The 26,342-nt window shown below is 34.0% G+C and overlaps 1 protein-coding gene across 4 annotated transcripts in view; it reads right to left on the reverse strand.

Moving 5' to 3' along the window:
- KIF2A (kinesin family member 2A) overlaps window positions 1–26,342 on the reverse strand; it is a 77,784-nt gene that overhangs the window by 13,297 nt on the left and 38,145 nt on the right. Inside the window, exons 2-18 of one of the 4 annotated variants that reach the window (XM_032336156.1) lie at window positions 22,454–22,548; window positions 21,845–21,964; window positions 19,460–19,514; window positions 17,367–17,432; window positions 16,637–16,737; window positions 14,647–14,742; window positions 13,104–13,158; window positions 12,553–12,715; window positions 9,547–9,637; window positions 9,355–9,418; window positions 8,454–8,545; window positions 7,951–8,093; window positions 7,374–7,578; window positions 6,156–6,266; window positions 5,060–5,127; window positions 1,877–1,990; window positions 844–994 (exon numbers count right to left, since the gene is read on the reverse strand). In XM_032336156.1, coding sequence (XP_032192047.1) covers window positions 844–994; window positions 1,877–1,990; window positions 5,060–5,127; window positions 6,156–6,266; window positions 7,374–7,578; window positions 7,951–8,093; window positions 8,454–8,545; window positions 9,355–9,418; window positions 9,547–9,637; window positions 12,553–12,715; window positions 13,104–13,158; window positions 14,647–14,742; window positions 16,637–16,737; window positions 17,367–17,432; window positions 19,460–19,514; window positions 21,845–21,964; window positions 22,454–22,548 — 1,790 coding nt within the window. Of the gene's footprint in view, window positions 1–843; window positions 995–1,876; window positions 1,991–5,059; window positions 5,128–6,155; window positions 6,267–7,373; window positions 7,579–7,950; window positions 8,094–8,453; window positions 8,546–9,354; window positions 9,419–9,546; window positions 9,638–12,552; window positions 12,716–13,103; window positions 13,159–14,646; window positions 14,743–16,636; window positions 16,738–17,309; window positions 17,433–19,459; window positions 19,515–21,844; window positions 21,965–22,453; window positions 22,549–26,342 lie in introns of all 4 variants that reach the window. The other 3 variants (XM_032336155.1, XM_032336157.1, XM_032336158.1) reach the window with 3 other exon arrangements.

The raw sequence follows: 26,342 nt of genomic DNA on the forward strand, positions 1-26,342 counted from the left end.
AGCTAATATAAGTTATGTAGTAAGCAACTAATATATGCTACCTTTTATCATGAAAATACTACTGTAAGATTCTTAAAAGAATATATAAAACTATGTAGGTTATATTTTTAAAAAGGAATTATAAAGTCTTTTACATCTCACAGAAAGGAATCCCCTCAATATGTTAAAGTAATCATACGAAAACATGTATTGTTTGTGCTTTTTTTTGTTACTTCTTTATACCTCTTTGTCCTTATACAACAGGTACACTTTTTTAAATTTTTTGAGTAACTAGGAATCAAACTGTTAAATTATGAAATGTCACTAGCCATTTCAAACATACAGAGTACTACCATACTTAACAAATGTTAGCATTTTGCCATGTTTGATTTTTGATAGAGTTCATGCATTCTTTTTATATGCATGAGTCCATAGTTAATTGTTTTTAACCTATATGTATGATATGTTGTATACGTAATTCTTAAAGTTGCTTTTTCCCTATATTACTTTCAATACCACCAAAGTTTAATACTGACAGAAAATCTGAGAGGGGGTTAAAAAAAAAAAAAAGACGAAGAAGAAGTTTAGGTCAGGGTCAGCAAACATTTTAAAGGGGCAGACAGTACCTATTTTGGGCTTGTGAGTCATACAGTTTTTGTCATTGCTTTTATCCAAGAAAGCAGCCAGACAAGTTGTAAATGAAGCATGGCCATAATTCAGTAAAACTTTATGCATAAAAACAGATGGCTGGCCCATAGACCGTAGTCGGCTGACCCCTGATGCAGATGGTAGTTTTCAATCATTAAGTTCTGCTACTGATGAAATGAACTAAAATCAGGTCATTGGAACTATATTGTCACTCACGTTTTGTTCACAAAGAAGTTTCAGATCATCTCTCTGAGGGGAACTCCCCACACCCCACTGTGCCTCTAAGTCATCAATTTGATTTGGTGGGTGGTGCATTATTGGACGGACATCACCAGCAGCAGTTGGATCCACAGTCAATTCTTTCACCCTATTAATACATAAGAGGTACCTAAAATTAACAAAGACACATGCAGAGGATCAAGAAACTACCATCCTATTCAATTAACATATTAAGACTGATGATGTCAGCTTTCCAGATCAAGTTTATCTGAAATCTGTGTAAAGACTAAAGGGATATTCGGCTGATGAACTTTCAGAATTTAGTGAGGTAACTTTACAATTATTTCAGAGATAATTATTGTGCATAATGACAATTAGCAAAGTATGTAGATTCAGTATTTCAAAGTAAAAACAAACAGTTTTTGCAATTAAATTATATAAACAGAAAAATGCTAACAACAGCACTTAGATCAATAAACAGATTATTGCCAAAATCAGAGAACTTAATATACTTTGTAGATTTTTAGTTGTTATAATGCTTTATTAAAATAGCCACATTTGAAATAATCATAATTCTAATGTATAAAGATTATGCTATAAAGTTCTATCAATTAAAAAATGTTTACCTATTATACTTCAATTTACACAGTGGGAGGATACATGTTCTAAATCAAAGGATCTTTGTCATTTCCTCGCAGATAAGGAAATTTATAAGAACATACAGAGTAACGGTAAACTTCTCATTTTAAACAAGACAGTTTACCTTTCAACCATAAATATGCAAAGATGACATCATCCTTAAAATTATGAGGAGCAACAGGAAGCCTGAATTCTAAATCAACATTTTAAAGCAAATAAATTAGTAAAGTACACAAAAATGAAGATCATGCAGTACAATCATCACCTGCCAAATGAAATGAAAATGAAAAATAAAATGGCTCAGAACTGAAGTATAAATGAAATATTCATATGTAACACAATTCAAAAGAAACTATGAAAATAAACATCTTATGCATAGAAGGAAGTAGACCTGGTAATCGAAGGAGAAAAGTCGTCATACTCATAAGAAGGAGAGAGATCAGGGCGACTGCCACTACCCTGTGAGAAGGGAATGTCTGATGGACTAATTCCAAACTCCTTTACTCTGCAGCACCAAAACAGCAACAAATTAAGAGAAAATGCTCTTGTAAAGACAGCAATGCACATTTCAAGTTTTTATTTTGTATTCAGCTTAATTTGTTTAAAAAAAGATATCAACATTGTTGCGACTTACTGTATATAGAGTACTTTAAAAAGAATTTTAAGAAGTTTCTGAATTTTTCTGATCTATTGATACCTTTTTGTCCGTAGTCCTTCCTTTCTGGTATACTTTCCCCTTTCCTCATGATACCTCCTAAAAGTTTAACCAGACCATCACCTAAATTTTAAATGGCCCTTCTTTAACTACATGACTATTGATCAAATTCCCTTGTATAGTCAATACTGCAAATATTTTATTAGCATCAATGACCCCTCAATATTCTTGCAGACTTTTAAAAGAGAACATAAGAGTATTAAGTCTTTACGGCATCCACTGTTTGTAATGAATTAACTTCTCTCCTATGTGTCTAGAATGGTTCCATCCTTGGTACAAAATGAGAAAGCAGTTCCTCAAATAGTTTTCTGTGTTTGGTTCAGATGAAGAACCCCGGTTAAGGAAAGCCTCTTTAGCAATGGAATTTAAATTTTGGCAATATCTCCTTTATATATAACCAAATTATGGCTTTTCTGACACCTCTTTGTGATTCTGTACGTTCCTTTTGGAGCCATCACATTTCATAACAGTAAGCAGTATTTATCATGTATTTCCTACATGTTAGGTATTAGTGTATATTTTAGGCATTATATTATATAAATCTTAAAACAATCCTGTGATATTATTTTTATCACTTTACAGATGAGAAATCGGTTCAGAGCAATAAAGTATCTTACCCAAGTTCATTCAATGAGAATAAGTGAGGTTCAAACCTAGCTATGAGTATAAACACTACGTTATTAAACATCCAATATACTAAGCATGTTTTTCTCATTACTTCTTTTAGATTTAATATGAACGAAATTACTATTTTGTTGGGTCACAGATAGTCATACAGATCAAACTAATAATTTCATGTAGATCAAACTAATTTATTTCTTCTACTTACAGTCCTTCTTTGACCTATTAATGTCTGCTGTCAAGGGTTCAATACTGGATTCAGTTACACTTCATCCTTTAGAGTCACTTTGAAAAGCTTATTTACCATACAGACTGACAAAATCTAAATTTCTAACAATGACGTGATTCTTTTTATTCCCAACTCCATTTAGGATTCTGTCAGAATCTTCTAATTTAGATAAGCAATCCATCCCTAATAGGCTAATATTTTCCTCTATTCCAAGGGCTTCTGTCTAACTCAAACGCTAAACATTATATGCAGGAATTATATTCCTCAAATGAGCTATCAGGGGAGGTTGAAAATCTTTATTTCTAGAAGTTTGCAAAGAAAAGACAGAATTATTTGTCCCAGGCAGTTTATCACATTGCAGATAAATTACTTGATAATAAATTAAACATTTACTTGGACCTAAATGAACAAGAGGAATAGCCAGATAGAGTATGTTCGCATTAGGTAGATTGTTTTGCAGTTAGAAGTCTGAAGACATGGAGGGGTTTTGTTTTAATTCTATAATATGGCAATATGTTGCTATACTAAGCTGTTGCTCCTCTGTCCCATGTACAATTGGAAATAAGAGAAGCACTTTAATGGCTAAAAACCCCACATACCAAAAATGTTCATTATAAAAATGAATTAAAAGTACTAGAAATGTTTGCAGCTCAGAGCCCAAAATTCTAAGTTTAAAAAGTATTAAATTTAGAAATAAAGTTCCATTATATTTATAAAGAAGTTATTTTAATGTCTTTTTGCAAAATGTCAAAGGCTTATACTTTCCAATAGTTTTTACTATCATTAAAAAAATCTCTTCAGTTCAAACAAAAATCAAGTCACAACAGAAAAAAAGAGTATGACCCCACTTATGGAAAGTTCAAATACAGCTACCTATGTTGTTCAGGGATACATTCATAGGTGCCAAAACTGTTTTTAAAAAGAGAGAAAAAGAAAGCCAAGAAAATTATGCCACAGAAGTCAAGATAACATCTACCTTGGGGTAGAGATTAATGGATTTGGACATGTTATTCTGGATTTGTCATCAGGAGGGGACATATGGGGAGCTTTCTAGAGAGGCGTTCTATTTCCCAATCTGATGACAGAATTTATACTGTATAAATATTTATTAGATTATTCACTTAATGTTTTCAGTACTTCTCTGTATACATATGTATTCCCTGTTTTAAGAAAAAAGATTAAAAATAAAATTTCCATAGCAATTAAACAGGACAAATACTGTATTCAGTAAAATTAAGGGAATGTCCACAGTAGAAATGGAATACAAAGAGAACTTTGATAGCTAACAATGAGAATCACAAATGCAGTATGTGATAAGAGAAATTTAAAACTACAAAGTCATTACTTCAAAACGAGCAACAGGAATGATTTTTAGAACAAATATAAATCTGTCTATCACAATCTGAAGTTCCAAAGGCACTTCATGACTCTAAGGAATAAATTATTTTAAGTCTATAATATTTTTTGTCCTTTATTTATAATAACATCACTATCCATTAAATTATCTAACACTAGCGACAATGAGTAGTAAAATGTAACTCATACAGAAAAACAGAAAAAAAGTGCTATCATTACTTATTCAAACCCTAGATTTCCCACATATGGCATTTAGTATTATCAAAAATAATTTTTAGCATATAGATAAAACAATTTAAGAAATACAGATTGGTCCCCTTATACTCATTTAGACTTTCCTATTAAGAAAAATTTACATGATTTAAATGTAGTAAAAAAATATGAAATATAACTTGGTGAAACAGAAAAATGTAATCATGTTCTAGGATAGAAAGACCAATTCTACTAAAGATCTAAATCTCTTTCCAAATTACACAACACATTTCCATTTATTTTCAGAACTTGACCAAATGACTCTACATATCATCTTAATAACATGCAAAACATTTTTTAAATTAGAAAAAAATAATAAAAGTTACCCTATCAGATATTAAGTCAAAGTAACCACTGCTCTACTCCCCGCAAATTTCAAACCGAGTAACTATTTTGCATACCTATTTGCATATCTTAATGTATTAAGAGTATTTTCACAGGATGCCATTCCTGGAGAGATTGTGGCAATCTGAAGGAGAAGATGCAAAGGTAAAGAAAATGTTATAAATGATGAAGATAGTCTTAACAACATATTGTTCATTAAGATCTAATCTTAAAATGGTCATTTAAAATAAACATTTGTGGTATCTAAACTCCAAGATAATTTGTAATATTACACCCACAATCAGATAATAATTGTAAGCCACATAAAATATAAACAACTCTCTGAAAGCACCAGAAAATGATTTAAATCGGACAGAAAATGGAGGGAAGAGCACTGAGAGTTTCCACAACCCCCTCCCCACCCAATACAATAATTTTTTTGTTTAAGGGCAAGCCCCACTGCTGTCACACAGGGCAACTGAAACTTCACTAGAAAACAGGAATTTCACTGGTTAAACTAAAGGACAGAATTTGAAGGTAGCAACTAAAGCCCCTAAAAAGTGAGGTTTGTTCCAGAAGAGAGATAATCATGTAGGGAGGTAATCATGACAACCAAAAATTGTACATATAAACCACCCGAATCTCTCGCTGACACCTGAACCGGGCATACGTAAGGCTTACTCCAAGTAACAGCTGAGTCTAAAAGAACAGTTTTCAATTTTATCTGCTGTCCAAAGCAGGGAAGACCAGAGTTTGAAATAAGTTAAGTGCACTTCTTGCTAAAACAACAACAATCAATAATCTTTAGAACATAAGAGAATTCAGAGTGTCTAAGTATTTATTCATAATAAAAATTATATAAACAAAAAGATTATATAAACCAATTTTACTAGACATACGAAGAAAAAGAAAAGCGTGCACCATATTCAAGGAGAATAAAAATCAACGAAGACCAACCTCAAGAAGACTCAGATGTTTGAAATAGTAGAATGCATTATAAATGCAATATAATCCTCTCTTATCAGGCTGGAAGGGACCATATCTTAAGTACCATTGTATCTCTCACAATAGAAGGATTTAAATGACTGTTATTAATGTGCATTATAATCTTTCCATAGATATTGAGTTATTCACTATTCAGGGTTAAAACAAAACAAACAAACATAAACTTACCATGCAGGTACGAGAATTTTCACCTATGAATGAATCTCTTAACACCTGAGTGAGCTTACTTGCTCTGAAAGGAGTATGAGGTTTATTTCTACCTAAGGCTCTGATGCACTCCTGAAAATTAAGAAAGCAAGTTTCACAGATTAGGCTCCTTATAACAAGTAATCTTATCTAACATATTTAAAAGACATTTTATTATAACCCTAACATTTAAGATCTGATCGGCTCTGGAAATCCTACTAACAAGTTTAGTAAAGATGGTTACATAAAGCTAATTCAAGAAAATGAAATTAAAAACAGTAACAACAACAAAGTACTTACTAAAGAGTCTTCTAGGACTCTAACTAGAATTTAGAAGTAACAGATAGAAGGATAAAAAGCTAAACTTTGAAACTGGAATGACAAAAGAAAAAACACAGAATGTTTTCTTGTAACCTTGCCAATCCTTCCTTTTCTTTTTTTTTTTTTTTTAAGATTTTATTTATTTATTTGACAGATAGAGATCACAAATAGGCAAAGAGGCAGGCAGAGAGGAAGCAGGCTCCCTGCTGAGCAGAGAGCCCACGCGGACCCTGGGATCATGACCTGAGCTGAAGGCAGCAGCTTTAACCCACTGAGCCACACAGGTGCCCTCCTTTTTTTTTTTTTTTTTTTAACATTTTTTAAAAGATTTTTTTTCCCCAAAAAGATTTTATTTATTTATTTAACAGAGCAAGAGAGGGAACACAAGCAGGGGCGGGGAATGAGAGGGAGAAGTAGGTTTCCCGCTGAGTAGGGAGCCAAATGCAGGGCTTGATCCCAGGACCCCGGGATCATGACCTGAGCTGAAGGCCGACGCTTAACCAAATGAGCCACCCAGGCGCCCCTGATCCTTCTTTTTTTATTCAAGGAAGGGATAGAATATTGTCCTCCTAACTTTCTGAAAGCCATTCCACATTTTTCTAAGACGATATTTCTTAGCTGAGTTTTGGGATTCCTTATCCTCCTCTATGATAATTATAGCTAGTTAAAGCCCTGTAGAATCTTAGATCTTTTTTTCACTCTAAAAAAAAATGAGTATGTGTAAAGAAAATTCCTGGGTATATTATAAATCAATAATTGTAAACATAAACAAACCTCTCTTCCTTACTAAATGCTACATTTGCTATGATTTGTAGCTACTCTAAACAAAATTAGTGTCAAAAGCAAAAGATCTTTCACAATTAAATACATGTTATTTACCTTGAGTGCTAAAAGGCTTTTATTAATTTCAGCACCTTCAAGCCTGGTTTGCCTGTCTGCACTGGAAGTATCAGCTCCTCGTTCATTTCCAGCCAAATCAATGAGAGAAAATTTGCCATGTAGTTTTCCTTTCCTTCTAAGAATAATCTGAAACACTGCATGGCTTCGAGATGAATGTGCATTTGCAGATGTTTGACCGGATGTTCTACAACAATGTGATTAAGGTTATTTTAGATACCAAAAATACGTCAGTTTTTTATATTGTAAACCACGGTATTCCATCAAAGAAACCTTCAAAAAACCATCCAGTTTTCATCATTTAAATACAAAAGAGACAATCTGATTTAAAACACTTCAACATACCAGATTCATACACTTTAATCTGGCACACTTTGAGTATATTTGTAGTATGATTATCAATATAGTAGATATCACTCAGTAACATAATGGTAGAAGTTTTTATGAACAAATTTGTACTACGAAAATGCATTAAGTAATACCTCTGTTTTGTTTAAATACCCAAATTATCTAAAACTGATCAAGAAATTAAGTTTCTCTTACTTAAAATGAAATTTACCTGCAACTGTTGCCTATGTCAATGAGTTTCAGTACATCTTCAACACATTTGACCTCCCGTTCCTGTAATCCCACCACTTGAACCTGTTGTTTTCCATCTTCTAGTACTCTTAATTTTGTTTTCCTATTTAGCAAGTCAAACACCTATTTTAAAAAAAAAAAAAAAATTGGAAAACTAGCTTTAAAGAAAAAGACTCCGTTCTATAAAAATGAATCAGAGTCCAAAAATTATTTCAGAAAATTAGAATAACTTGAATAATAATGCTCAATATTGAAGTTGAGACTTTCAAAGGGAATTTCCTAAAATCTCAACAAAATGCTAACATAATAGTCTAACACATATAAAAATATGTGGTGGAAATGGTTGCACAACATGTAGTTAATGCCAGTGAACATATATACAAAAAAATGGGTTAAGTTTTAAATTTCATGTTATAAATATATTAAACCAAAATTTAACATCCTCCCAAAAAAATCAGTTTGTTTTTTTAAGTTTCCACTTACCTTTCCACTATAAATTTCAAAAAAGGTTGCATACACTTGAAGTTCTAACTTCTTATAGTTTGGCTTCTTTAACATTAAAAAGACATCCCGAGCTGTCAAGAATTCCATGTGGAGAAAATGTGTTAAGATGTTACACATACTATCTTTTTTTTTTTTTTTTTAAAGATTTTATTCATTTTATTTGAGAGAGAGAGAGAGAGGGAGCAAGAAAGAGAACATGAACAGGGGACAAGGGCAGAAGGGGTGGGAGAAGCAAATTCCCTGCTGAGCAGGGAGCCTGACACAGGGCTCAATCCCAGCACCTCACAACATGAGCAAATGCTTCACTGACCGAGCCACCCAGGCACCCTACAAATACTATCTTTAAAAAGCAATTCAAATTTTCTCTATTTAGAGGAATCAATTAATCTTTACCTAGAATGACAGTATCAATTAAAAAAATGAAGCCTAAAGTGAACACTAATTTTATAAATAAATAGTAATAGTTTTTTAACACTTAAATATAGATGTCACTCTCATATTCAATAAAAGAATGCTATTTATTCATATAAATAACATAAAATTATAGGTGGTCATAGTAAGGTTATTCCCGTAACCATACCAGACAGAAGCTTTTCATACATTACCTATTCGACAACAAATACTATTAAGTTTCAACAAATACTAAGCTCCAATAATATGTCAGATTAAAATAATACAAATAAAATCAAGATTCCTGTTCCAAAAGCTAATTCTCACAATTCTTTTCAAGCAGTCTGACAACCTAAAACTGTCATAATATAAACCAAGTTTAACTTTATGGTTATCCTGAAAGTCCTGAACGATGTTTCCAAGTTTTATTTCAAAGCCACCTAAGCAATATTAAAAAATATTACAAATGATATGCAAAAAAGATAGTTACCTGCTAATGCATAAATTCCTTTAGAACAATCTTGATTCTTTCCTGAAAAGTCACCTCCCATAGTCTACATGTTAAAAAACAAATAATAATAGACATTATTCAGGAATAAATCTTAAGAATTTAGGTCTTAGAATTAAGCCATAAGGAAAATAAACAAGCTGCATAGGACGATGTAATTAATGAATTACTCACATGAGTTTTTCCACTTCCAGTCTGCCCATAAGCAAAGCACGTAGCCATCCCCCTTTCAAATATAGTTTCCACTAGTGGTCTAGCTGTAAACCTTAAAAATAAAATGCACTAGTCAGAATGTGCCATCAATATTTAAATTAAGTAAATAAAATACTAAGTCTTATTAATAAAAGCCATACCAATTTTTTTTAAGGTTTTATTTATTTGACACAAAAACAGAGAGTACAGGTAGGCAGAGTAGCAGGCAGAGGGAAAAGGGAGAAGCAGGCTCTCTGCCAAGCAAGGAGCCCCATGCGGGGCTCAATCCCAGGAACCTGGGATCATGAACTGAGCTGAAGGCAGCTGCTTAACCAACTGAGCCAGCTAGGCGCTCCCATACCAATATTTTTAATAAATCAGTGGGCTCAACTGTCAAACTACAGTCTGTAGTCTGACAGCTGAGCCCACTGATTTGTTACAGTTTTTAAATAACCTTATCCTAAAATTGCTCACAGCTCTTTAAAGCATAATTTCAAGTAATTCCATAATAAACGATGGTCACAATGGGCCCCCCCAAAATAAAGAGAAAAAGAAAAAGACAGTAACTGAGCTAAGACATGTGTATATAAAAGACGATATTAAAGTTTTAAAAATAACAACAAAAAAATGTAATACTAGGCAAGACAAGTAAGGTTTCTACAGTGAAAACCAACAAAACCAACCAAACATACAAAAACCCACACCACCAGGATTAAAAGTTATAACAGAAATCAAATCAAAAGAGTGATAATCTCAAGAGAGAAAAAAAACAAAAACAACTATAAAAACATTATCTTAAGGCCATCTACCCAAGTAGAAAAGTGACAGGATTTCCTTGAATGCAGCTAAGTAAATACAAATTATACATATAATGGGGCGCCTGGGTGGCTCAGTGGGTTAAAGCCTCTGCCTTCGGCTCAGGTCATGATTCCAGGGTCCTGGGATCGAGCCCTGCATCGGGCTCTCTGCTCAGCAGGGAGCCTGCTTCCTCCTCTCTCTCTGCCTGCCTCTCTGCCTGTGATCTCTCTCTGTCAAATAAATAAATAAAATCTTAAAAAAAAAAAATATACATGTAAGACACCAGAGTTGACAGTCACAGTTCAGGAGAAGGATGCAAAAATATGGTTTCGAATTATTTTTCAAACCTGTTATTGTAATCACAGCTAGAGTTAAAATTATAGAAATACTTCCTTGAGCAGAGCTCTAGAAAGTGTAATGGGAAACAAATCTTTTTTCATATTGGCTTCAAAATAATGTATGTGGGGCACCTGGGTGGCTCAGTGGGTTAAGCCTCTGCCTTCTGCTCAGGTCATGATCTCGGGGTCCTGGGATCGAGCCCCACATCGGGCTTTCTGCTACGTAGGGAGACTGCTTCCCCCCGTCTCTCTGCCTGCCTACTTGTGCGCTCTGTGTCAAATAAAAATAAAAAACCTTTAAAACAAAAAATGTATGTGGAACACTTTATACAGTTCTGCTGAATTTTTTTTTTTTTTTTTTAAGGAACAACTGAAAAAGGTACAGAACAGAAGGAGCAGGAAACAGTGGTCAAATAGAAGTAGTAAATGAGGGTGCGTGGGTGGCTCAGTTGGTTGGGCAACTGCCTTCGGCTCAGGTCATGATCCTAGAGTCCCAGGATCGAGTCCCACATCAGGCTCCCAGCTCCACAGGGAATCTGCTTCTCCCTCTGACCTACTCCCCTCTCATGCTCTTTCTCACTCTCTCTCTCTCAAATAAATAAATAAAATCTTAAAAAAAAACAATTGTAGTGAATGAGTCTACAGAGTGATTAGACAAAAAAAGGCCTAACTTGCATACCCTCAAAGGTAAATAAAGGGGATAGCATCAATACCGGTAAAATTAAGAAGCATATATATATAAGGTAAAACTGAATGTTTATTAAATCTAGCATATTCAGAGAAACATACCTTATAATTATAAAGTCAAACAGACATATTTTATGAAGCAGGAAAGGAAGAAGAAAAGGAAGCGGTGGGGGAAGAGGACTCTCTTCTCCGGTAAAAATACACAATTTATATTAATAGTTCCCTTTTAAAACAAATTCTTCATAATACCATTTAGCATTCACATATTCTTTAATTTTCCCCTCCTTTTTTATAACTGAACTCCCAGTTTACTGGCTTAAGTCCAATGGAGTTGATCTAAAAAATATCTCATTAATAAGACTTCAATTCTCAGGACTCTTATTATCCATTTAATTTTCTGTTCTCCAGCCATATTTATAAAATGAAAAGTCAATGAAAAAGCATTCAAGTAATTGCCACGACAATTGGCAAAAGATTGAAATAGCACTGCTGTTAAAACTGACCTGTTATAATTAGAAGGCAATGTTTACAAACTATGTATGAAAATCTACATTTAGCATACAACTCTGGGGTATCAATGTGTTAAACTTATAATTTTGAGTTGTTTATAAGTTGAATATTTCATGTATTACAACAATTCCAATGCTTAAAGATGATAAAAATTAGGCAAATGCAAGTAGGTTTACAGAACGTTTTTTCTTCTTTTTGCCTTAAATGGTGGTAACATGTGAAATAAAGATTTAGAAAACTTAAGGAGTGATATATAACAAATATTCCAAATTTCTTTACTAATACAGAGACTAAAAAGCAAAAAGTAAAAGTAAAAAAGTCCCCTCTAATCACATCACATTGCTAGAACTACAGAAAATGCCTACATTTTCCAGAAATTTCCTATCCATATATAAATATATATCTAATGTATGGGATATATAATATACAGTGCATGAGATACATATTAGTAATAAAAACTATGATCTGAGGGGAGAATTAAAGGGAACAAGTAGTAATACTGATTATTGTGTTTATGACATAACTTTTGCTTAAACTCAGAATAAAAGAGCATATTGTACTTTTGGAGAGATATGCCAAGATCAACACAAGGTTCAGGGTAGTGATAAATACACAGTATAAGAACAAAATTGTTATTTAAAACAAGTTTACCTACCTGTAAACCATTTCATTAGGAGCTGAGTCATCAAAGGCATAATCAAAACGAAATGTTTGGTTTTCTAGGTACCTTGTTAAATCTACTTTTTGTTTTGGTTCATGTACCATCACAACATCTTTACTAGGGATTGTGATTACATCAAGATCTTTCATTTGAGTTTCTAAAAGAATAAATGAAAATCAATGCCCAGTAATTTTCATAGCATTTGGATGTAATAAATAATTTTTTAAAAGTGATAAAAATTTTAATAGAAGTATTAATTTCTATAAATATAAATATCTCATAAATATGCCATTCAAGAAGACATATTTGGAACAACCAAGTAAAAAAATTATCAAAATTTCTGTAAAGCAAGAATCAGAAATGGCAATGATTCATAGAGCAATAACAAATCAGCAGATCTAACAAAGAAATCTGCATAATGATTATGTAACAAATAAAATGATTTATATTTAACTCTTCCAAACCAATTTAATTTCTGCTATCATTAAAATAAATACCAACTGGACAAAATCAACCTCTTATTAAGAATTCAAAAAGCATCATACCTTTTTTATTGAGTGGTCGTTTTCTTACACAAACGCATATTCTGTGTTCATCAATCTAGAAATAAAGTATTTTATTTCAATATTTATTGTGTTATATGAAAACTGAAAAGCCAATTATGCAATATTTCCTACAGAGATTTTAGAAATTTATGCATATCATAAATAGGATAAATAAGCTTAAAAATCAAATTAGTATGTATGAATTTTAATAGTTCAAAGACAATGATTTCTAAAATTCTGAGCGTAACTGAAAATTACTCATTTTATTATTTGGTAAATAATTAGGAAATAACTTTGTAGAGGGCACTACTGTTCCTATTAGCAGCATAAGGTTCACATTAAGAAGCTGCCTTACTTCCATATATACTGCACGTAACATAAGCAAAATTTCCTACCAAGTGGTATACTGTGAGGTTGATTAAAGGGAAAGGTATTGACAAAGATAACTAATACCAAGAAATGCGATTCTCAGATTATTAGTGAGCAAAATAACTCCCAACAATTTTACAATAGCCAATTCTTACACATAAATATATTTCATAAAATTTATTCTCTCAATACTTCCCTTTTAATAACAAATATATAACATAGGGATTGGCAAAGTATGGTCTGCAGACCTAATCCAGCCCACTACTGCTTTTATGAAGTTTTACCGAGACAGCTGTACTCATTTGTTCACATACCGTCTATGGCTGCTTTGATAGTACAAAGACAAAACTGAGTAGTTGTGATGAAGACCATATGGCTCACAAAGCCAAAAATATTTACTATCAGGGCCTTTTAAGAAAAAGTTTGCCAATTACTGTCCTAAAGTATGAATTCAGATGTAGTAGATTAAACACAGGTAGGGGTAAGCAAGGACTAAAATATATACAAAAGTGTTATGAACAACAACTCTTTGAAATCCTAAATAATACTTCGGCTTGACACAAATGTATTTTATGTACCCAGGGTATTCTGTATATGCGAGGTCAGATATTATTTTTCTTAAGTATCAATTACTCACAAACTATTCCGTGTCCAAAAAATTCTCCTTCTTCAAGAGTAAAGTAGCTGAGTAATAGGAAAGCAGAATACTTTTCAAGCACTAGATTTCTGGTCTAGTATGGTCCTCAACCACCACTAAAAGGTAGACTAACATTTATTTTAAAATATCAAATTAACTAATAGTAAATTTGTATGATAGGGGCATCTATAGGCCAAATCAAAGAGGAAATAGGCTTGGAACTGGGATAAAATTTTCAATGATGGTCAGAAAGAAGAATGGGTCTTCTGACATCATTCCTTAAACTGTTGTTCTGCTCTACCAAGGACAGAGTCTTTGCTTTGAAAAGAACATCTCCGTGGGAAGCATGTCTGATTAATCAAATTATGGGAGATAAGCATAAGTGTGAATGATTTCTTGATATTCACCTTAAAACATGAGGAATATACACCCATAAAGAAAGAAACTATACAGCTAAATCCAGTATTAAGTGGGCACTGAACATTTTTTTTAATAGCATAAAAAAATTCCAGAATAATAGTTTACAAAGTATCTTACAGGATCTGCTGTTGTTAACGGTCTATAATCCAAACTTCCTCTAAAGTCTCTGATCATACACATAATTTCATAATTTGGGTTTGTAGCATCAACATCCTATAGGGAGACAGAGAAAATTCATCATTTATTATCATTACAAAAATGGATATTGTTGCATTTGTTTTTTTTTTTTTAATTTTTTATTTTTTATAAACATATGTTTTTATTGTTTTTTTTTTTAAAGATTTTATTTATTTATTTGACAGGCAGACATTGCAAGTAGGCAGAGACAGGTAGAGAGAGAGCAGAGAGCCTGATGTGGGGCTCGATCCAGGACCCTGAAATCATGACCTGAGCCAAAGGCAGAGGCTTAACCCACTGAGCCACCCAGGGACCCTGCTTCCCCCACCGTCTCTGCCTGCCTCTCTGCCTACTTGTGATCTCTGTTTGTCAAATAATTAAATAAAATATTTAAAAAAAAAAATAAAGCCACTCTTGAATTATTTCAAAAGTTCATGTTACACATATAACTTGATTAACCTAGAAAATGAAGAAAGAGAAAAATAGGGGTCATCATAAAAATCAATAAAGAACCCTAGAAAAACAGAAATTCTACAAAAATTCATTTAATCAGATTTTTCTTTACCACGTTGAACCCAGTGTTCCAGCAAAACAGAAACATGGATTCGTTTATGTTCATTTCCTGTTCTGTTCTCAAAAAATTTAAAAACCTAAGGCACAGTAAAACCACCTCAAATGGACAGGACTTAAAGGAATCAAAAGACAATTTTTGAAATCTTTAAAATTCAAATTACTGAATGTTGGAATGTTGTCTGCATTTCACTTTTCTGCTTCAAAAACTGAGAAAATTCAGATTAAGACCCATGGAACAATAGTTAACTGTCTCTCTTAGCCATGAGTAATAAATTATTAAACATTCTAAGAAGCCAGATTTTCTTCCTGCACCACGTACAGATTTGCTTTGAATATAAATTTCCAAACTGTTACTGAAACTTACTTTCAATTAACTTTATTTTAGGAAATAACACCAACTATGTCAAAAAGTGAATGTAAAGTTAAAATTAAGAGATAACAAAGAGATATGAAAGTATTACGAGGCTCCCACAGGAAACACCAGGTGGCACTGGTGCTAAGTATCAGTAGATCTATCTGTATTGTGTTTTACTTATTTCAAAATCCAACTGGCTATCTCAGATCACTTTAAGATATAACCTGATTTATTCAAGGTGAATTTTATACTGGTTTCATAATTCCATAACACAACATCTTTATGATTAAGGGCATTTGAATGTACTTCTAAATAAAGAAATAATCCTGTTTTAATAGAGAAACAAGTTCTAAGAATATAATAGATATAATACAAACACACTAGAAATTATATGTAAAGAAACATAATTTCCAATAGGTGAAGACCTATAAAGAGATAAAAGACCAGTCTTCTATATAATTTTTTCATTGTTAGTAAACAGTTTTGTTACCATCTAAAGGGAACATGAGAGGCACCACAGAGACACAATTTTTAATATCTAGCATAAACTCAAACAGAAGAAATCTTCCCTTTCATTGTGATATGCTGAATTTACTAACCATGGAAAAACAACAATAAAATTTATAGTGTAACTGTCTACTTTATAATCAACTACTTTAACTAGATATTCTTCTGAATATATTTTAGAACTTTTTACAAAGTCAGTCTTACTATTCTTGAAAGGTATAATGGCTGCATTAGAATTGTAACACAAAGAACTATTATTCAAAATGCAACAAATGTTAGGACTAACACATCCACTAAAACATGAAAAGGACATGTAGTAAAAGTCTGTTACAGTATTTTCAAAGGTTCACATCATTTTTCATTATCAGTTTAGATCTCAACTAAAGGAACTATATTGAAATCTTTAACTGAATGCCTCAACTACTTTCAAATCACTTTGACTGACACCATCTACCTCTTCAGTTCATGCATAAACAAAGTGTTTCTGTTACAAACCTGGGCTCTTTTTTCTCTAAGTTCTTGCTGCTGTAGTCTCCTTTTTTCTCGTTTTTCTTGTAATTTTTCTACTTCTTTCACACAATTAGATTTTCTACGTGCTGAAAGAAAAAGATGAGCTGTTGAAGTAGACCTTCTTATTTACAGTACTGTACTTATACACAAAAATGTTAAGTATAATTTCACCACATACACCCAAAAAATGGTACACAGTGACAAAGCATGCCTTTAACAATTACATGAACTTATGAGCTGCTTTAACAAAACCAGGAACAGGACAATATACAGATAGCAGTCAAGAAAAATGACTTTAACATATTGATACATATCATCTCTTGGTTTACAATCACAGATGTATAAATTGGAAAAGGATCGAGAAGTATAAAATTCTTCCATAACATCTGTCAAATTGTCATCTGACCAGAATTTCAAATTCAAAGCAAGTGGAAAGTTGTTATAATTTTGTATTTATAAACCTTCTTCAAAATATACATTTCAAAACCCAATTAACAGACTAAACTAATAAGAAAAAACATTTTTCCAAAGTGGTAAAATGAAATCTGCAATCAAGCTTATAATTAGACTCTTTACCATTTGGGGACTTCTAAGGATGACCAAGAGAGAATACATGTATGCCTAGAATGACTGAATCCTTGATACATGATTTACATACAAGGGGGTCCAAATTCCTTTTTTGCAGCTTGAACTGGAGATATATCTGAAACACTACCATTCTGTTGTGCAGAGGAAGACTGCTCAGGAAGCTGACTAGGCCGTGCACGTGCAGAACCAACCACTGCAAGTGAAATGAAATTTTTAAAATTCAGAACAGAAAATCAGTAAAGGCGAACCCTAGTAAAGGAAGAGAGATATCTCAAAAGAACTGATACTTACGAGTTGTCAGTTTTCTACTTATGTGGGTATAAACAGAATATGTAATAATTAATTCTGTTCAATCAACTAACAAGCCAAGAGGTTTTCAAGGTAATGTGTGCAGCGACTTAAGACTTCACCAAGGTAATTTTAACTACAAAACTCAATCTGAATAATTTATATAAAAAAGCAAAGCCAAGGGGCACCTGGGTGGCTCAGTGGGTTAAGCCTCTGTCTTTAGCTCAGGCTATGATCTCAGGGTCCTGGGATCAAGCCCCACATCGGGCTCTCTGCTCAGTGGGGAGCCTGCTTCCCGCTGCCCAGCCCCCGCCCCCCACCTACTTGTGACCTGTCAGATAAATAAATAAAATCTTAAAAAAAAAAAGAAAAAAGCAAAGCCATGCCTGACTTTTAATAATCATTTTAAAAATGTAAGGGTGCAGGGGCGCCTGAGTGGCTCAGTCAGTTGAGTGGCTGGCTGGCTTTTAATTTCAGCTCAGGTCATGATCTCAGGGTCCTGGAATAGAGCCTTGAGTCCAGCTCCGTGTTCAGCAGGGAGTCTGCTCGAGGATTCTTTCTCTCTCCCTTGCCCTGCCTCTACCCACTGGAGCTCTCCCTTTCTCTAAAATGAATAAATAAATCTTTTTTTTTTTTTAAGATTTTTTCTTTATTTATCTGACAGAGATCACAAGTAGGCAGAGAGGGAGGCGGAGAGAGAGGAGGAAGCAGGCTCCCTGCAGAGCAGAAAGCCCGATGTGGGGCTCGATCCCAGGATCCTGGGATCATGACCTGAGCCGAAGGCAGAGGCTTAACCCACTGAGCCACCCAGGTGCCCCGAATAAATAAATCTTAAAAGGCCCCCTAAAATATACATTTAAGTGTACAAAATAGAAATTTTAAATTTAAATGCACTGTCATTTTGAAAAATTTATACCATTCTCAAGTACATAAAGGAAAAAAACACTTCTTCAACCCACCCTGTAATTCCAAATCCCGCTCTTTGCTCCTCAAACATGCAAATATTTCCCAATGTATGTTATAAAAGTGAAAAGATAAATATAAAGTAAAATATAAATACCACATTTACAGTTTCACAAGATTCAAAGGAAAGATAGTGTTTAAGATGCAGGACTTTCTCTCCACCTCCAATCTCTCTTCTAATACCTACGCCTGTCCTGTCTCCCCACCCCCACATGCAGAGAAACATCACCACCAGAAACATCAATTCTGAATTGCTGAAGAGTAAAAAAGAAATTAACTGTGTTTCACATTTCCTTACTGAAAATACAGGGAAAACATGCAATTAACTATAAATTGTACCTGTTCAATTTTTCTTTAGCTGATTACCAAGTCATGAATCTTTTGGGAAGACTGTTAGCCAGAAGGTCAGGTAAAATGGGATTAGATTAATAACTCTTGTGAACTCAGTTAACTGACTACTGCCCCATTCCTTTCTTTCTCATGATACTCTTCTCAAATCTACAAAGTTATTGGGTAAAGGAGAGTAATCAAAAATTGCATGTAACAGAGTTTCATATTCATCACTTACCTTTATAAATAATTTTTTGTATTACTTTTTTTTCAAGATTTTAATTATTTGAGAAAGAGAGAGAGAAAGAGAGAGTGCATGAGCCAAGGGAGGGCCAGGGGAGAGAGAGAGAGAAGCAGGTGGAGAAGCAGGCTCCCCACTGAGCAAGGAGCCCAATGTGGGGCTCAATCCCAGGACCCCAGGATCTTGACCTGGGCCAAATACAGAAACTTAACTGACCGAGCCACCCAGGCACCCCTTTATATTGACATTACTATACTAGGAAATCAAGAAGGTACCAATCTTCAAATTAGCCATATAAAGTTTAAATCAATAATAATGTCAATGGTAATATTCACTTTTGATTTACCTTGTTGGGACCATACTAGGTTAATAGACAAAATTAATAGATAAATGTTTACCTCTGTTATCTCTTGGAGGAGGGTCATTCTTAATAGAAGCCACAGTCCGTCGATTCTGTAAGAGAAAAATAAAAACGTTCATTTTACTTTCTCTCTTTACTCCTATTTATAGCTTGGGCTTCCTTTAATAAAACAAAAATAGGTGAACATAATATAAAACTAAATAGAAAAAACACTATAAATAATCTTCTAGTAATTACTACTAATGCCATTAGTATTCAAGTTTGTTTATGTGAGTATTGCCCACCACCTCTCCAGAAAATGCAATATTCCAGAAAATGCAATATTCCAGAAAATGCAATATTCCAGAATAACAAGGCAGGTACTCCAGAAAATGCAATATTCCAGAATAACAAGGCAGGTACTGCTCATATTAAGTCATTCGAGCTTCAAAACAATCCTATCGGGTCATTACTATTATTATTCTGGTTTCATAGATGAGAAAACTGAAACAAAGAGAAGTTATTTCAGTAAAGGGCATAGTTTTAGCCACCATGCTAAGACCACATAATACATTTCAAAGGTAGGTATGACAATTCATCTCTGGATGTCAGAGTAATCAATAAAATACTGGCTTTAGACAACCTACTGTCTACTATTAAACTTAAACATCAAAATACCATGATATGTTATCATTTCTACTGAAAGACTTCATTAGACTTTCAAAGACTTCGAACTGCAAAGTCTAGGGCAGTAAATTCTTGATCCTATCCTTTATTTACCAAGACTTTATTTTATTCAACTGAAAAAAGGTATCAAATAATGGCTCTCAATGCGAGAGAGAACATTTGTACACTGAAATCAAATGGGTACTACTAAAAGAATATTGATACAAGGGCCTCACTTTAGAGAAAATAAAACTGAACTTCTAGGAGTGGGCAAGGCATCAATATTTTGAAAAGTTCTCTAAGTGATTTTAAAGCACAGCAAAGGTTGTTCTTTGTTTTTTTAAGATTTTTTATTTATTTGAGAGAGAAAGAGAATGAGAGAGGAAGAGAGCATGAGAAGGGGGAGAGTCCGAGGGAGAAGCAGACTCCCCACCAAGCAAGAAGCCCGATGCAGGACTCGATCCCAGGACTCCGGGATCCTGACCTGAGCCGAAGGCAGACGCTCAACCAACTGAGCCCCCCAGGCGCCCCACAGCAAAGGTGGTTAATGACATACAAAGAAAGATCATCTATAAAGATCCTTCGAGGCTGTGAAGCCAAATACGAAAAAACAATCCATCTACAAGTCATAACTAATGACGTCTAAGCAGTGACACTCAATGTGCTGAATTACATGAATTGAAAATCTGCCTATGTTCTCACGTATAATTTAAAAAGTAGAATGTTTTGCTGATATCGTTAAGATTCTGTCATACGTTATCTGGATGCTGATGTATGTCTTCCCTGTAAAATAACAAGTTTCTCTAGGAGTAAAGTCATGTCATTCATCTTTGTGTGATAAAATCCACAATGTAGAAAAATTAACAAATGCTTGAACTAAACACATAGAACTGCAGATTCAACAACTGTGACCAACTACCTGGTTTTCAAAGAGCTGCACGTAAATACACAATTTTAATAGTGAGAAATTTCAATAAGAAGAAAGAGGAATTATCTTTTAAAGTAATAAAAAGGGCAAGGCTTTTATTTTTATAAATGTTAAACTGTTAGGGTATATAGCATGGTCTTAAAGTTTATCTTCACAGATAACACAGTAGTTAAACTGTACACTCTCATTTCCCATCTTTCTCTAATAAACATAAATAGCAGAATTACTATTTCCAAAGATTATTGGAGTGGGAAATTATTATGAATAATAAACATTCTTTCTTTATTTAAATCACATGTAGTCACTTAACAAACACTGACAAATGGTTTTGACATCCCTATCTCCTGGGGAGCTATTAGTCTTAGGAAAAATCCTAATCAGGAAAGAATTTCTAGGACTTTACCTAATAAGTATTGTTAACTGTGAACTGGACAATCTCAATCCTTCAAAGAATGTATGCATAAACATGACATATAGATGGCAAAAAGAACTGAAGTTTTATTTTTTTTTTAAAAGCAAACTAGTATTTAAAATATACTCTTAACAGCCTTTTCATTTTATTTTATTTTATTTTTTTAAAGATTTATTTATTTATTTGAGAGGCAGAGATCACAAGTAGGCAGAGAGGCAGCCGGGGGGTGGGGGGGGGAAGTAGGCTCCCCGCCAAGCAGAGAGCCGGATGTGGGGCTCGATCCCAGGACCCTGGGATCTCGACCCGAGCCAAAGGCAGAGGCTTTAACCCACTGAACCACCCAGGTGCCCCCAGCCTTTTCATTTTAAACCAGAAAATACATACACGCACATGCACATACACCCTATACACCTCTACTGTAAATTTTCCTTACTAACCTTTACAATTTTATTTACTTTGGCTGAAGATGTTGGAGGTGGAGGTGTCTCTGGACTGGGTTCAATTTCTTCATCAGGTACAAGATCAGGGTTAAGTGAAAAGATGCTCTCAAGGTCAATCTGTTTTAAAAAATGCATGTATCTTCAGAGTACATTTTGACAATTAACCTTTTATATTACAAATTTACACAGAATGACTGTTTAATGATCTCATGAAAAGTACTGAAAACAAAATTATCTACAATTACAACCCATATATTAAGACAGCTATTAAGACTGCATTTTATGGTCTTGATAGTATGTCCCATCACTTACAATGTACAGGAAGAATCTACCTTTCTTTGAAATGTTTTAATCATGTGTAAGTTTTTCTAGAAATGATAAAAAATACATGCACTATATAAGAAAGTATACACTTTACAGTTTATTTTATATTTGGAACCTTGACTGCAGGACTAGAAATAAAATTTAGCTCAGTGATAGGCATGCCAGGATCAGTCAGTGCAGCATGCGTCTCTTTATCTTGGGGTTATGGGTTTGAGCCCCACACTGGGTGTAGAGATTACTTAAAAATGAAATCTTAAAAAAAAAAAAATTTAGTGATCATACCTCTTTGCCTTTTGTATCTCCATTTTCTATCCATTCAACAGTTACACTTTCATTATCTTCATTTAAAGACGTTACCATTGCTTGATGTATTCGGCCTAAGTGGGAATAAAACATACATTTTAATCCATAAATTATGGTATTCCTAAATAATGCCAAATACAATTTCATAACTTATAAACTTTTGAAAAACTATGATACTAATTTTCTTACAAGGGATTTCCAGACTCACAATCAGGGAATGACCTTTGTCCATGCAATCATTAATCAATGTGCTGTCGAGACTGGAACTCAAGAAACTGAATAAACTGTAAGTGTATTTTCAACAAACATGAAAAATGGTTACACAATGGCAGAGAATGGCTGAAATTTTATGCCATTATATAGTTCTAATCATTACAAAGTTCCCTTACTATGAGATGAACTGACTGTAGAACAAAAATTCAAAAACCAAATTTTTACACTAAAACAATTCTTATGTAAAAACCACTATCAGGGCGCCCGGGTGGCTCTCTCTCTGCCTGCCTCTCTACCTACTTGTGATCTCTCTCTCTGACAAATAAATAAATAAATAATCTTTAAAAATCACTATCATATATTATGAAATTCATATTATTTTTATTAGATTGAGAAAAGTATTCTAAGTCCAAAAGGCTAGGAAATGTAATCTAACATCTATACCTTACTTTCTCGGGTAGCTCTAATACTTCCTATCTGTAGAGAAAGGACGTTATACCTAATGTATTAACTTGTTTTCCCTCTTAAAACAGACTGTGGATGTTGTTATTAAGAATAGAACTCAGTAATTATTTTTACTTATTACAGAATATTCTATTATGTTTATTACAATTTACTTCATACCTACTGATGGTCACTTAGGCTAGTGCAATTTTTTGCTATTATAAACACTGCAATGAATACTATTGTACATGTGTCATTATACATTTGTCAGATTATTTCTTTGGAACAAATTCCTAGAAGCAGTTTGATAAGTTTTGAAGAGTTTGTGTACTTTTTACTAACTTGTTTTCATCTTACCCACCCACTCATTAATTAAAGAAGGATAAAAACTATTTGTTAAAGATCTGCATTTTCATATTATTTAATAAAATGCTGAACATATGGAATTTTCACATGCATTTGCTGAATGAAATCCTTGGGACATCAATACTTTATCTTTAGTTTATACCTCTTTGACTACCTTAAAAAAAAAAACGAAAAAACAAACCACAAATCGAGATATATAGTATATAAAACAAACAATGTTACTATAATAATAAGGCGCTTATTGAGATAAATGGACATTAGAGAGCTGGGTGTTGGGGGTAGAAAAGAAATAACCTAGGAAATACGTGGGAAGATTCAAGGGAGAGGCTTATAAAAAGGGGAAATTGGGTAATACATTCACTGCAATTTAATATGGACAAAAATTAGGTAAACAGCCAGAAGAAGTGGTATGTGTCAGTCAGATCCACCAGGAAGCAGACATTGAGACAGGTGGATAAGAGTTTTACTGTGAAAGATAAAGGGGGGTACAACAGGACTAGACATGGAAAACTTTCAGACTCGGGCTGTGATACAGATCTGAAACCTGTAAAGGAAAGGGTACATAAAATAGGACTGAGCAGAGAAAGCCTCAGACCCTGACACAGATCTGACAAAGTGTTAGCCAACCCAGCAGGGAGATCCAAAGCAAAGACTGCCCATTAAAACAGTCCCACACTGGGACAAAATGGAAATACCCTAGTAGCCACACGATGCCCAGTCACTGGCTGGAGGTTTCCCAGGAAACACAAGTCCTCAGCACAAAATCTAAGGAGCCTAAAACTATTAATACCTAGAGGCTATAAACTATAATGCACTCCCTGGAGCTGAAGGAGTGGTAAGTTCCTTAAAGGGAGATCCAAGCAGGTATCTACATAGATGGCTGCAAAAGGATATGAAAAAAAAAAAAAAAAAAAAGAGAGAGAGAGAGAGAGAGAGAGAGACTGAGTTTAACTGTAGAAGAAGTAAAGAGTGGACCTCAGAGAGCCATGAGTTGCCCTGATGATGGCCATTACAATCTAGGAGGAGCAACCACTGCTACAACAAACCCCATATTTATCACTATCTCCACAACATGAGTGGTGAGGCTAAGAACATCAGCTACTGTCTCCCAAACCTACCATCCCTGACAGCCTCAAAATAGCAATACCCACTAGCAGGAACAAGATGACTGCAGGAAAGGTTTTGGGGAAAATAGAGTATTCTAATTTAAGACACTGATAGGATTTTATCAACAGCAAATGACTCCAAAAAAGATGTACTTAAACACAAGACTACCATAAAGAATAACTTTTGACAAGAAATGGAAAGGCTGTAGCTGAGGTTGCTGAAGAGGAGAGATAAGGGATCTCCATGCCCAACAGAATTGCCACAATAATGAGAATGAGGGAAAGCATATAATGTTGCAAAAGCAAGACCAACACCACATTACTACTGGTAAGCATCAACTATAATATTCCAACTTCCCTTGGGGAGTAGACTACAAGACCTATCTCACAGGAACCTTAATCTCCAAAGATAGCCTAGAGACATGAGTAACAAAGAGGATAAAGAAAATCAAGATTTTCTTTTCAAAACCCATTCTCAGCAAACCTCAACAGTGGTACCTCCAGAAGTTCAATTACCAGGAGAAGACACCCAGAAAAACTTAAGCCACATGTTAGCAAAGTCAAAAGCAGCTGTTCCATTAAGGTTCCTCAAAAAGATGAAAACAGAGCTACCCTATGATCTAGCAATCACACTACTGGGTATTTACCCTAAAGATACAAATGCAGTGATCCAAAGAGGCAGGTGTACCCGGTGTTTATAGCAGTGTACCTGAATGTTTATAGCCGTGTACACAATTAGCCAAACTATGGAAAGAACCTAGATGTCCATCAACAAATAAATGGATAAAGAAGATATGGTATATATACACAATGGAATACTCTACAGCCATCAAAACCCCCAAAATCTTGCCATTTGCAACTACGTGGATGGAACTAGAGGGTATTATGCTAAGTGAAATAAGTCAATCAGAGAAAGACAACTATCATATGATCTCTCTGATATGAAGAATTTGAGAGGCAGGGCAGGGGGTTGTAGGGAGGGGAAAAAATGAAATAAGATGGGACAGGGCAGGGAGACAAACCATAAGAGACTCTTAATCCCAGGAAACATCCTGAGAATGGACACTGGGGAGGGTACGTGCTATGGTGAGTGCTGTGAATTGTGTAAGACTGATGAATCACAGACCTGTACCCCTGAAGCAAATAATACATTATATGTTAATTAAAAAAAAAAAGTGTCTAGAGGTTTAGAAAGGTAGACCTGAGAAAATGTTGGCTTATCTCTACCATGGTCCAGTTTACTCAGCCAACAAGAAGGGAAAAATATGAAATTTCAGTAAAAAGAAATGAATAAAGACCAGAGCTGAATGAATGAATCAAGTTTTAAATGTTTGCTTTTTTCTGCCAGGGGATGAGATAACCAGAAATACCTGCAGTATGAGGTTTTGATTATTTTTATCAAAATCTGTCTCTAGAAATTAAGTTTCAAGTCTAACTTTACCCAATATGCCTTTAAAGTTTTTTAAAATTGTTTTTTATATAGTTCAAGTGAGATACTCAAATTTCTCATTTTTAATTATAATAAAAAATAATTTTTTCCAAAGCATCCCATTTCTCTGGTTTGAGAAAATTCTGTATTCCAACTTCATTAATTCATTGCCCTTTGACTCTGATTCTCCCTTTACTTTATTGTAAATTACATCATATACATTTCTACATTTAAAAAAAGGGGGGGCGCCTGGGTGGCTCAGTGGGTTGAGCCTCTGCTTTCAGCTCATGTCATGATCTCAGGGTCCTGG

Source organism: Mustela erminea, chromosome 3 (assembly GCF_009829155.1).
Source record: "Mustela erminea isolate mMusErm1 chromosome 3, mMusErm1.Pri, whole genome shotgun sequence".
Classification (NCBI taxonomy): Eukaryota; Metazoa; Chordata; class Mammalia; order Carnivora; family Mustelidae; genus Mustela; species Mustela erminea.